This window comes from Rhincodon typus, chromosome 5, assembly GCF_021869965.1.
Source record: "Rhincodon typus isolate 14 chromosome 5, sRhiTyp1.1, whole genome shotgun sequence".
Lineage (NCBI taxonomy): Eukaryota > Metazoa > Chordata > Chondrichthyes > Orectolobiformes > Rhincodontidae > Rhincodon > Rhincodon typus.
In genome coordinates, this window is record NC_063336.1 from 87,671,032 (window position 1) to 87,684,733 (window position 13,702).

A 13,702-nucleotide genomic window follows, 5' to 3' on the forward strand; every position below is an offset into this window, starting at 1 on the left:
TTCAAATTTTCCTTATAGATATGAAGCCTAGCACAGAGGTAAGGACAATACCTTTGCATGACAAGGTTTAATTATAATGTTTTGGCTCTCTTTTGGATGGAAAACAATTCTTGCAATTGGTTCCCAACCAATCAAAAATGAGTTTGTACTATTGGAGTCGTTATGTACTAAGACAATGAGGGCCAGGTGGAACCTTTTTAAGGCAGAGAGCGAGTCACAAAAATACAAGAGGGAAGAAAGGGAGAAAGGATTAGGAACTTGGTTGAAAGATGATATGAGTTTTTAAAGAGTTGGGGGAAATTTTAAAAGTACAATATGCATTGAATGCATTTGATGTTTTTGTCCCATGTTTATTAGATAAGTTTTTGTTTGAGGTATTTAACCATAGATTGCTTCTGGAAACGGAGAGCTTTCCTGCAGATACTTGGGTGATGGAAGGTTAAATTTCAACCTGTGGTTTCATTTTCTTATAATATACTTAATTTAGTGGTGGTGCTTCAGGATTAAAGCAGTTGAGGTTCAGGAGTTGGTGGTGATATGAGTGGGAGGTAGCTGGGTGAAGCACTGGATTGAGATGGAGAAGCCATGCCACTATGAGATCATTGGGGAACTTGGCCAAGGGAGTTATGGGACTGTGTATGAAGCAAGACACTGCAAGAGCCAAGTTAAAGTTGCTGTGAAGAAAGTGTTGTGTAACTCTCCTGAATCTTCAGAACTGGCTCTGCAGGAGTTCTGGGCACTGAGCAGCGTGAAGAAGAGACACCAAAATGTGATCTGGCTTCGTGAGTGCATCCTGCAAAAGGAGGAGATCATCCAGAGGGTCAAGAAGGCTCCTCGGGAATCAGAGAGCCATTTGCTCCTGATCGAGACTTGCCTGAAGGGGAAGTGTTGCTTTGACCCTAGGATGCCCCATGTTTTGTGGTTTGTGATGGAGTTCTGTGATGGGGGCAATCTGAATGACTATTTGCTGAGCAGATGTGCTGATGGCAGGATGAACAATCGCTTCATAAAACAGCTCAGTGCTGCTGTGGTGTTCCTGCACCTCAACCAGATCATCCATCGAGACCTCAAACCAGACAATGTCCTCATTGCCAACACTCCAACTGGACCTCTTTTAAAGGTGAGGAGTCGAGGTTATTCTTCATGCAAAAGGGTAATTACATATTTGTATTGATACTTCAGCTGTTATGGCACACTTAGCCCATTGTGTTTGTGCAGGTTCTGTTACCTAGTGCCAGTCTCCTGTCTGTCCCCATATTCCTGCACACTGAATCATAAGTTGGATCTAAAAGCCATGTCCTCTTGAATGCCCCTCCTTTAGGATGCTGGTGCTGGGTCCATTTTTGTCACTTATATAAATGAGTTTAGATGAGAATTATAGAAAGCATGGTTAGTAAGTTTATGGATGACACCAAAATTGGTGATTATAGTAGACAGTGAAGAAGGTTATCTAAAATTATAAAGGGATCTTGATCAATTAGCTCAATGGGCTGAGGAATGGCAGATGGAGTTTAATTTGGATAAATGCAAGGGATTACACTTTGCTAAAACAAACAAGGACAGGACTTGTACAATTAATGGTTGGGCCTTGGGTAGAGTGGTAGAACAGTGACCTAGGGGTTCAGGTACATAATTCTTTGAAGTTTGTGTCACATAAATAGGGTGGTTAAAGTGTGTAGCACACTTGCTGTCATTGCTCTGACAGTCTAGGAGTTGGGATGTCCTGTTGAGGTTATACAGTACATTGGTAAGGCATCTTCTGCAGTATTGTCTAGTCTTGGTTGCCCTGTTAGAGTAAGGATATTATTAGACTGGAGATGGTTCAGAAAAGATTGATCAGGATGATGCTGGGAATGAAGGGATTGAGTTACAAGGAGAAGCTGGGACTTTTTTCACTGGAGTGTAGGCAGTTGAGGGGTGACTTTGTAAATATCTATACCCCTCATGATTTTATAGAAAAGGTGTCTTATTCCTAGGGTGGGGTATTTCCAGATTAGGGGACACATTTTTATAGTGAAAGGAGAAAGATCATGTGGCAACTTTTTTCTCTTTACACAGTTGGTTATGTGGAATGAACTTCTAGATGAAGTGGTGGATGTGCATACTTTTTTTTACAAGGTTTAAAAGACATTTAAATATGTACATGAATAAGGAATGTTTGGAGGGATACAGGCCTAGCGTAGTTAAGTGGGATTATAGTCAGTATGGACTAGTTGGACTGCAGGTTCTGTTTCCAGACTGACTGTGTTTCACAACCAATAAAGTGTAAACATATTATTTTTCTTTATGAAAAATAATAATCTGTGCAAAACAGACTCTTAGACAATAACATGAGTGACTAAGCAATTTGTGTTTGCCATATTGAAGTATCAATACTGTTCTGGGTTGTTGAGATCTCCATTTCCTATAAGACCAGAAGAAATAGGGACAGGAGGTGGCTGTTCAGCCCCTCCAAGTCTGTTCCACTATTCAATTGGATTATAGCTGATCTGACATTTCTCAACCACTTTCCTGCCCTTTACCATAACCCTTGATGCCCCTACTGATCAAGAATCTGTGTATCTCAGCCTTAATTATACACAAGGACTTTATGACCAGGGGATTAAAATGTCTCCACCCTGAAGGAAGAAGTGCTTCCTCATATCAGTCCCAAATTGTTGCCCCTTTATTCTGAGACTATACCCCCAATCCTAAATTGTCCCATGAGGGGAACTATCCTCAGCATTTACTCTATCGAGCCCCTTTAAGAATCATCTCTTGTTTGTTTCAATGAGATCACCTCCCATTCTTCTTAACTCCAGTGAGTAGAGTCCCAACTTTTTTGGCCTTTTCTTCATAAGACAATCTGTCCATACCAGGGATCATTCCTAGTGAACTATGTTGAACTGCCTCCAATGAAATGATATCTTTCTCTTGCAAATAATGCAGCAGTATCTTTTACATCCGGCACTGTCAATGTGGTGACTGGATCTCCAAAATGCAGAGTTTCACAGTCCAGAGATTATGCATCGTCCTGTCTAGATGGGATTGAACCTATGACCTTGTGAATAACGTACAAATGAAGTCATTTTCTTTCTGGGGATTCACGCTAGCTTTTAAGGACCGTGTCACTAACCTACTGACACTATTACCTATTATCCATTCAGACCTCAGCTACTGATTAGTGTCTAATTTTCCCATTAGGATGAAGCCTCGCAATCTTGAACCTGAAATGTAATTCTGTCTTCACCCTGTTTTTTTTTTTTTTTTAAAAAAGTCTGACCTCATGAAATTAAATCTGTTTAAAATGCACCCATCATTTGAAATTCTTCTGAGCTGTACTAACAGATCTGTTGCTAGTGCACAATCCTGCTCCATTGTAGCTCCAGACCTATCCTGAAAACCCCACATTCACTCTTCGAGTTTTCCCCTCTTTTTTTAAATGTACACTTTTTTAACCTGAATTGTTGCAGAATCAGCTGGAAAATAACTTTCCCTTGATACTTTACTCTGGCACAAACTTTTCAGACCACACTTTTTATTTACTTAAGCTAGATCTGACAATCCTTCCTCTTTATATATTGCAAGCGTTGACAAGTCAGTACAACTTTAAACATTCAATGTTGTCATAATATTTAAAAAGTGGAAATATTCTGACACATTAAGAGGAGTAGATTTTAGTGGGTCTTATTGAAAAGTTATTAATGGTTACCATTTAAATGGTATTACAATTTGGAAGGAAATTGGTTGACCAGCTTGCAATCAGCTGAGACACAGACTCTGACTTTTGAATGTTGGCTGTAATAGCTTCTTTAAATTGACTGTGCAGCAGATGTAACTATTCTGGAAAAAAACTCCAGTCACTTTTGGATGAAAATATCAGTAGTTTAAAGACTGTGCAAGCAGTCTAATCCAGGATCCTGCTCTTGTGAATCTCAATAGGGAGTTTGCATTCAAGCTCCAGGAAGCAAAGTTCACAATTCATGTGCAATTACTAAGTGAATGAACAGAACGTCCACATCCTCAGGGGCGAAGTATTGGAAGTGGAACTGGGCTCAGATGAGGCATTAAAGTACAAGGAGAAACAAAAATGAGAAGTTGCAAAGATGGAGGGCTGAGTGACCTGTTTGATTAAAAACCTGAAGAGGAATGATCAGGCTGTGTAAAACCCAGGGCAAGGATGCTGTTGTGTGAAGAGACCACAAATCTGAGTTTATATTTTAATCTCTGCTTACCACATTTAGTGGGGATGGTTGACTTCTGGAGAGAAGCTAGGTTTGAGAGAGGGGGAATGGGATTGTCTTTGTGGGGATGGGGTCACTACCACTCAACCAGTACCATCAAGCCAGGAGATCCACTCCGGCTCAATGGAGAGTGCAGGAGGGCATGCCAGGAGCAGCACCAGGCATACCTGAAGATGAGGTGTCAACCTGGTTAAGTTACCAAACAGGACTACTTGCACACCAAACAGTATAAGCAGCAAGTGATAGCTAAATGATCCCAAAACTACCAGATCAGATCTAAGCTCTGCAGTCCTGCCACACATCCAGTTATGAATGGTGGTGGACAACTAAACAATATTTGGAGAAGGAAGCTCCACAAATATCCCCATCTTCAATGATGAAAGAGGCCCAGTATCAGTGCAAAATAGACTGAAGTATTCACAGCAATCTTCAACCAGAAGTGCTGACTGGATGATCCATCTCAGCCTCCTCTAGTAGTCCTCAGCATCACAGACAGTCTTCAGCCAATTAATTCACTCCAAGTGATATAAGAAAGGAATACTGCAGCAAATAACTCCTCTCCTCCAAAGCCTGTCTGCCATCTACACAGCACATGTCAGGAGTGTAATGGAATACTCCCCACTTGCCTGGATGGTCCAACTGCAGCAATATTGAGCTTGACACCATCCAGGACAAAGCAGGCCACTTGATTTGGCACTGCATCCACTCCCTCCATCACCAATGCTCAGTACACACTGTTTCTATCTACAAAATGCACTGAAGAAATTGACCAAAGATCCTTAGACAGCACCTTCCAAGCCCACAACTACTTCCATCTAGAAGGTAATGGGCAGTAGATACATGGGGATGCAACCTCCTGCTATTTCCAAACCCCCAAACCATTCACCATCCTGACTTGGAAATATATCACCGTTCCTTCACTGTCACTGGGTCAAAATCCTGGCATTCCCTCCCTAATGTCATTGTGGGTCAACCCACAGCATGTGGACTGCAGCAGTTCAAGAAGGCAGCTCACCACCACCTTCTCAAGAGCAACTAGGGACAAGCAATAAATTCTGGCCCAGCCAGCAACACCCATATGCCATGAGTGAATAAATCACTCTTACTATAGGCAACTGCTCAAGTAGCTGCCTCCTGTGCTGTAATCATTCTGATTGGATTCAATTTTCTGCTGTATCTACTTTTTTTTGGCTTAGCAGTAAATGTTGTCTGTTTTAGCTGAGTGCTCAATGGTAACAATGCATGATGGACAATTTTTTTTGTCAGGACATGCAAAGGAACTGAAGAACTAGAAATACTTTTAATTATAAAAATGCTAAAGGTTGCCAGCCCTTTGTTTGTTTGCAGATGCTGGAAATCAGTGCTGCTTTTAAGTCCTCACTGGAGGTTGAGGTGGTGTTAATCTGTCCAATGTCATCATTGTTTGTAAACATTAGCTTTTTCAACCACTTTTTATAGAGAAAGTTAAACTTTCAGATTTGGTACTGACTAATTGAGTCTGAAATTCACTAATTGTTAACTGTTGAAGCAGGCTGTGACAGTATTTAAAACTGGATTAGATGGGTGATGGAAAGAACAAAGGGGTATAAGAACCAAGCACTGTAGTCATAGGAGGTTAAACACCAACATGGACCTGCTATTTCTGTCCTGTAACTATGTTCCCCTCAATTCTGCTTCACTCATCCATAATGTGAAATCTAGTAGCTTAAATCACAGGCCCATCTGCTAAAATCCTGAATCTATTAAATATCTGTATGTACAAATTCAAGATCTGACTATATTCAAGAGGAATAAATTTTAGAACTATAGAGCTGTATGGCATTGAAATGGACTCTTGGTCCAACTCCTCCATGCTGACCAGAGATCCTAAATTAATCTAGTCCCATTTAGCCCAGATCCCCCTCAACCCTTCCTATTCATTCCCATCCAGATGCCTTTATAAAGGTTGTAATTGTACCATCCTCCACCACTTTGTCTGGCAGCTCATTCCATACATGCACCACCCTCTGAAAAAGTTGCCCTTTGGGTCCTTTTTTTTTTTTTTAAAATGTCTTCCCCTCTTGCCTTTAAACCTATGCCCTCTACTTTTGGACTCCATTACCCCAGGATAAAGACCTTGCCTATTCACCCTATCCATGCCCCTCATGACTTTGAAAACCTCTATAAAGGTCACCCCTCAACCTCCAATGCTCCGGGGAAAATTTCCCCAGTCTATTCAGTATTTCCCTGTAGCTCAAACCCTCCCATCCTGCCAACTTCCTTGTAAATCTTTGAACCCTTTCAAGTTTCACCACATGCTTCCCACAGCAGGGAGACCACCTGCCTTTTAAAATAAATAATTAAACACTACTGGATCCCACAGATCCCCATCACCCAACTCTTGGTATCTGGTCAGTAAATTAGTTTCTGAATTATAAGTCCAATAAATGATTGGAGAAATTTGTTCTTGAGCATGAGCAGCATGGGTAGTTAACCAGTGAGAGATATTGACTCCATGTCCTTTGCTCCTTTCTCTTGTATTCCAGGTTGCTGACTTTGGTTTGAGTAAAATGTGCCAGAGCAAAGGGAGTGTAAATCAAAGGCAAACATCAACAGCATGTGGCTCTGATTTCTACATGGCACCAGAACTCTGGGAGGGACAGTACTCAGCCAAAGTTGACATCTTTGCCCTCGGGATCATGTTCTGGGCCATAATTGAGAGAATCACCTTTAGAGATGCTGAGGTCAAGAAGGAACAGTTAGGTGAGTGTTGATGGTGTTTGGGTGGGGTGTTATTACCAGGTGAATGTCAGAACTCTTCAAACACATTTGATAAGCAAAGGTGACATGTTGGGCCTTAAATATTGCCTTCCAGTGCATGTAAGCTTTTTATCTACATGGAATGGACCTCCACCTGAGCACAAACCAGACCAACAGATTTGTGGTTATGTAGTGGCTTTAAAACAAAAGTGGCCTAAGACACTGCACAAAGTAACGTCAAATGAAATTTTCTGGGTCATTAAAGGAGACATTGGGCTGGGTGGATTTTAAGCAGGGGAGAGAGGGAAATATGGAAAAGTTGGGAATGAAATTCCAGAGCTTGAGGCCGAGGTAGCTGAAGGCAGGGCCACCAGTGGGTTGGTTTTTAAAAAAAAAAAAAAAAAATTGAAGGCTTAAGAGCCTGCAACTGGAAGAAAGCAGATTTCCTAGAGTTGTAGGAAGTCACCTGGAAGAGGAGAGGCAAAGTCAGGGAAGAATTTGTTAAACCAGGAGCCAAGCTAAGCCTGAGATACAGGAGTGATGACTGAATGGATGAGTGTTAGGACATGGGTAGCAAAGGTTTGGATAATCATGTTTGTAGAGGATAGAATATAGGTGGTTGGCCAGGAGCATGCTAAAACAATCCCTATGTTTGTTTCGTTAGTTTGGAATGAGGGGTTCCAATGTAGAAAGATTGAAATGGCAATTTTAGTGATTGATTTGCAAGATGAGCTTCTGATTTTGGTTAAATAAGATACTAAGGTTGCAAACATTCTGTTTTACTTTCTCCTGGAAAGGATTGAGTTGGTGGTTAGGGAATGGACAGAGAAATAGTGCTTTCTATATATTTAATTAGAAGAAACTTCTCATTCAGTAGTGGATGGTACAAGCAGTTTAAAGACCATGGAGGTGGTGAAAGTGCTGGTGGTGGAGATGAACTGGATGTCACCAAGTTGCATATGGGACCTGATGCTATGTTTTCACTACAAGTGGCTCTTTTCATTGTGTATGCTATCTCTGAGCAACAGGCCTTTGCAGATTTGGGTATTCTTTCAACCCATGCATTAAACCTCCATTGAAGCACCTCTGCATTAAAGTACTCAGTAAAGTAAAATAAAACACTTGCAAATTTAAACTGCAATTCATTAAAACAGAAATTGCTGGAGAAACTTTGTAGGTCTGGCAGCATCTGTGGTGAGAGAGAGTTAATGTTTTGAGTTCAGAGACTCTCCTTCAGAACTGGAAGGGCCACTTGATTCAAAACACTAACTTTATTTCCTCTCAGATTTCTTTGAATTTCTAGCATCCAGTTTTTGTTTTAGTGGTATGTCTGAGACCAACATTTATCTCTCCATAGATGCTGCAAGACCCAAAAGTTGTTTTTTTTTCTTGTTTCCAACTTACCACTGCCTTTGTAATCTGATGCATTTTTCTAGCTACTACTTTGACTGAGGTGTTCAAAGGACCTATCTCAACACCTATGTTCTCCAGCCTGTGCCCCCAAACAGATTTTTCTGAATATTCTGACCCACTATCTCTAAGCCAGGTTGACTTTCAATTGTAAGCTGTTTTTTCATTCCTGAACTTTCAAATCTTGCTTAGTTAAATAAAATTTTCTGTCTTTATTTTTGAAATCCTGATTTTCAGATTAGACTTTTGAACATAAACAAAAACCAAAAGAACTGTGGATGCTGTAAATCAGGAACAAAAACAAAGTTGCTGGAAAAGCTCAGCAGGTCTGGCAGCATCTGTGAAGGAGAAAACAGTTAATGTTTCGGGTCTGGTGACCCTTCCTCAGAACTCAAACAGACTTTTGAACATGATTTGGGGTGTAAAATCAGTGTCAATTGACTAGCACAAATTCCCCCAATTCAATTCCAATGACTTCAATGGAAAAGAAATGCTGATAACAATAGATGATATCTTTCAATGCCAGCTGTACATCCAGGCAGCAAGTTCACAATCTGTCTTTTCAGTATTGTCAAGTTGAACAATAATACTGTTCCCAAATGTCAGAATACTGAATCTTGATTTGATGAATTAAGGAATTAGAACACCCAAATGAATATTCCAGTTACTCAACAAAGTAATCTGAAACCAATATTCAATTTCATTGTAGTAACTTCCTTTAGATTACAGCAAAATGTGAACAATTCTAGCTTCCTAAAGAAAAGGGATCCATCTGTAGTTAGCCTGTAAAGACACCCTCTGTTCACTCTAATTGTGCATGCTTTGTCATTCCTTCCTCTGTCCAATTTCTGATGTCCATCTTTCCTGATGTTTCATCTCCTATTGTCCACACCAGACTCTCACTGGTATTTTTTTTCCAATGCTTGTACTTGCTCTGTTTCAAGAAAAGGAATAAGTAAAATTTCACACTTCAAAGAGTGTTGGATAGTATCAGAACTTTCTAATCTGGGATGTTTGGGTTTGCTTTTGCAGGTGTATACCTTTCTCAGGGGCATGAATTGGTCCCTGTGGGAAAGGCACTAGTGGAGAATCCCAGCCTGGAGCTTCCAATACCTTTCAATAATGAAAGGACTATGAACAAAGATATCCAGAAACTTCTAAGGGATATGCTGGCATTTAATCCACAAGAAAGGCCAGATGCCTTTAGCCTACAGGCACAAATTGAACAAGTCATGTCTTTGGGACCAAGATGATTCTCCTCTGACCCACCCACAAACTTCTTGCTGATCTTGTGGGAAGATGAGAATGAATGTGAACTTATCCAGAGAGCTGACACTGGCCTAGCTTTTAGATATTATGTTGGGTGCTTACTAATGTAAAGTCTTGGGACTTGTGCTTGGAATTATTTATGTATGGATATCTGGCACAGGTTGCAATTCATGTCTCAAAGGCAACGTTTCAAATACTTGAGTGAAATAAAGGACTGAATAAGTTGTTTTATTTTGGACCATGAATAATCTTTGTCGTGAGTGTGGCTCTATGGCTTGTTGAGTGAGTATGGTGGTTGGGTTTTTGCACACTCCTCAATAATACTTTGGCTACCTGCTAACCACTAAGTGAAGGTGATTTTTGTTTTTCTCTTTAATGACTTATTGTTTATTACACATCAGCATAGAGCTTTACTTCACTAGATTGATAAACTAATCTAGATGTTGGATTGTCCCCATTCAAACTGTCTGAGATCAGGACAGCTCTAATGACTGATCTTTGATGCTGCGCACGCCACCCTTGTTCAGATTGGTACCACTTTATCTTCCCAATTATCAGATGGATAGCTAGCTTTTCTTTAAATTTTTGCAGTGTATGTACTAAGCCTTGTCACTGGTGTGATTGTGTTGATCTGCCTTGTACATGGTTTTTTTTAATCAACCTGTCCAGACTTGTAATGACCCATCTTTGGAGCAGGTGGGACTTGAACCCAGGCCTTCTGGCCCAGAGATAAGGTCACTACTACCACATGAGCCCACAGTTCTGACTTGTAAACTGGAGTAAATGGCACTATGACAGGGATTGTGTGCCAATACCTGACTTGCATTTTCTTAATGTTTTGGGACACAGGTTTTCTGACTTTGGATCCCTTTTCCTTTTGTTTCTGTTGTTTTCAGTTACTTTATAGGCGCTCTCAATTTTCTACCTTGGTTGGAAATGTGCAATATTTTTGGCAAATTGGATTTTTGAGAATCTTGTCCTGGGATTTTCCAGAACTACTTTTTTACTTTTTTGTAACTTGGATGGGGTTGAAAAATCTCAATTGGTGCTGAGTTCCAGGTTTGTGGGGGACCATTTGTGCTGTCCCTGTTAGGAGTCCTACAGAAACCAGTTTGCATGCAGTAATGTTTCAGAGGGGCTGTGTCAGAGGCTCATTGTCTAGATGTATTGTGCACAAAGAGTTACACTGAAGTCTGATGGAAATTGTAAATGTGTCCAATTGACTTTGTCTGCTTATGGCTGTTCTGCACCTGATGTTGAAATATTAACTGTTCACCTCCCAAGCAGATGTCCTGCAACTATAGCACACGACAATACCCTGTCACAGAAATGAAACTCTACTCTGCCCTGCTATCAAGCAAGTTAGTCATTTAACAAAAGCACCAAGCCTACTGAAAATGCAACAGCTTCCTGAACTGCAGAGGCAAGTGACATAATCTTTATGCAGGGCAGGGATACAGAGGGTCTGAATACTGAAACAATTTAACAGAAATTGTAAGAATATTGTACCTGCATTCTAAGAAGCTTCAACTTCCCAGTTCGTTTACACAGAACTTCTGAAAAGGGATGAGGTTGGTCAGTGATTGAAGGGAAAGATAATGATTAAATGGTCCTTACAATTTGAGTTTGCATTTGTCCCCACCCATCTCAGTATAGAACAAGCATTAAGTAAAAAGCTTTCTCTGCCATCACTATTAGAGTTGAAACCAATGAGCTGAAATCTCCCAGCTTGAATTTCTTTGTGTAAATCACTGTTACAGTGATGGGAAGCAGAGAGTGACTTGTATCTCCAAAACAGTCCATCTGTCTTTTGGAACTTCAATCAAAAGGTTGACAGCAAAGATATCAGCCCTTGTGTATCAAATAAGGTGACTTCAATTCCAAACAGTAGGATTCAATTATGAGCAATCCCCTTCAGACTTCATGCTAACAACATGCTGCACTCAGTCTAAAAGATTATTTCTCTTGGTAGATGGAAGTGACCAGGTCAACATGTATCCCTCACCTGTTTATTACTAAATGGATCATCTGGTCATTATCTTGTTGGTGGGAGCTTTTTCCTTGCAAGTCGGTTGTCATGTTTTGTACACTACAATAGTAAACCATGTTTCATTGGCTAAATGTGCTATGTGACGTCCTGAGCTTGTGTTTAGGGCTGTGCAAATGCAAGATGTATCTAATTCCCAAAATAGCTAGAGGCCACAAATACAATAGCCACTTAATAAATGCTCTCCAATCCAGTTTGACTTCAAGGAGAAACTTCATTAGCAAGTGTCTTTGGAATGTGAAATTTGCTACTGTTGAGCTATGATGCCAACTACTACCAGCTAGTGGTTGGGGTAGTTTGCCACCAACCTTAACTCATGCCTACTTGGTTTAAGTGGTACAGCACAAGAGCTAATGAGTCTTGAGAGATACTTGTCTTAATCAAGATATAGTATTGCATGGCAGCAGTTGAGTACATAAATTGGGCATTATTACTAAGACTGTTTTAGGAGACCTGTGAATGTAAATCTTCCCCCTCAAGACCCAAGACATCCTGCCTTTTTGCCACTGAAGTCCTTTTTAATACCATCATATTGGTGGAACTTAATGCACCTGTCGGAATTATTGCCATACACAATCTACATTTTTAGGAGGGTTGTGATAGATTGTTTTCTTTATGATGAGAGATTTGATAAGCTGGAGTTGGCTTCCTTAAAGCAGAGAAGACTGAGGGGGACATGATTGAGGAGTATTGAGAGGATAGACAAGGATCTTTCCCCTTTTTGGTAGAAGGTTCAATGACTGGAGGCAGAGATTTTAAGGTATGTGGCAGGAGCTTCAGGGGGGATGGGGAATTTTTTCTTCATCCCAGGGGGTACTGGTTATCTGGAACTTTCTACCTCTAAGGATGGTAGAAGCAGAAATCCTCTACATTGAAGTATTTAGATGTATGACTTGGCATCACAAGTGCACAAGACTATGGGCCAAGTGCTGGAAAATGGGATGAGTAGTTAGGTGCTTATATTTGACCAGCCCAGACTCCATGAGCTGAAGGGCCCTTTTCTGTGCTGTAGACCTCTATGACTCTAACTGTAGGACAGCAGTTACTACATGGAGTAGCAGCAATGGATAGCATAAATGTACTTTGGGGAAGTTCTGCTGAAAACACTAATGTAATGGTGTTTTACAGCACAGGTATTACTTAATCTCAGTCAGCTAATCTTGCCCAGAAACTCGGCATATTCCAGAACAATGCACCCAGCTTGACCGACATCCTACACGCTACCTTTAACATTTACTGATGTAGAGTGGTAGCAGAAACAAATACAGGATGCTAGAGAAACCCCTCAGGTCTGACTGCACCTGTGGAGAGGAAATATTAAATTTTCAAAGATTGGTATGACTCTTCTGAACTGAAAGGTATTGGAAAATGCCTGTCAAAAGTTTTTTTTTTTAGAAAAAGGTATAGTGTAAAAGACAAAACAGTTGTTAATGGTGTCTATCCTAATCCACTTTTCTGTCACTCCTAATGTTTCCTTGCTCTCCACGCAATCACAGAAGGTGTGTCAGTTGTCCATTCATCACCTCCCTCCTCACCAAGACCCTAAACACACGACCTGGCTGAAGAAATGTTTTACATGTTACTACTTTCAATCTAGTTTCCTTTTATATTAGAGACACCAAATGCAGGCTGGGTGTCTGGAACACTGCCACTCTGTCCCTGACCTCTAGTTGCTTGCCATTTCAATCAACCATCTTGCTGTCCTGCTAACATTTTGGTCCTGAACCTGCTGCAATATTCCAAGCTCTAGGAACAACATCCTCCAAAAGCTCAATTTTCAGACTCCTACAGTACAGAAAGAGACTGTTTTACACATCAAGCATGTGCCATCCCTTCAAACAGCATCCCACCCCATCCCAGTAACCCTGCATTGGATTTTTGCCAGGACTAACCCACCTAACCTACACATCTGTGGATACTATGGGGCAATTTTTAGCATAGCCAATCCACCCAGCCTGCACATCTTTGGACCATCTGAAAGCCACACACCATCCTGACTTGGGAGATAGTAGGA

The 13,702-nt window shown here is 40.7% G+C and overlaps 1 protein-coding gene across 1 annotated transcript; it reads left to right on the top strand.

Moving 5' to 3' along the window:
- The first annotated feature begins 239 nt into the window (after positions 1-239).
- On the top strand, positions 240-10,385 carry LOC109911136 (serine/threonine-protein kinase PDIK1L-like). Its single transcript, XM_048597259.1, has 3 exons — positions 240-1,120; positions 6,749-6,965; positions 9,405-10,385. The coding sequence occupies exons 1-3, from the start codon at positions 575-577 to the stop codon at positions 9,623-9,625; spliced, it is 984 nt and encodes a 327-aa protein (XP_048453216.1). The 5' UTR covers positions 240-574; the 3' UTR covers positions 9,626-10,385.
- The last annotated feature ends 3,317 nt before the right edge of the window (positions 10,386-13,702 follow it).

Bases quoted from the DNA above. Each gene is read 5' to 3' on its own strand.
- LOC109911136 (XM_048597259.1), top strand. From the start codon at position 575: ATGGAGAAGCCATGCCACTATGAGATCATTGGGGAACTTGGCCAAGGG. The intron at 1,121-6,748 runs GTGAGGAGTCGA...CTTGTATTCCAG, and splicing joins CAACTGGACCTCTTTTAAAG to GTTGCTGACTTTGGTTTGAG. The intron at 6,966-9,404 runs GTGAGTGTTGAT...TTGCTTTTGCAG, and splicing joins GGTCAAGAAGGAACAGTTAG to GTGTATACCTTTCTCAGGGG.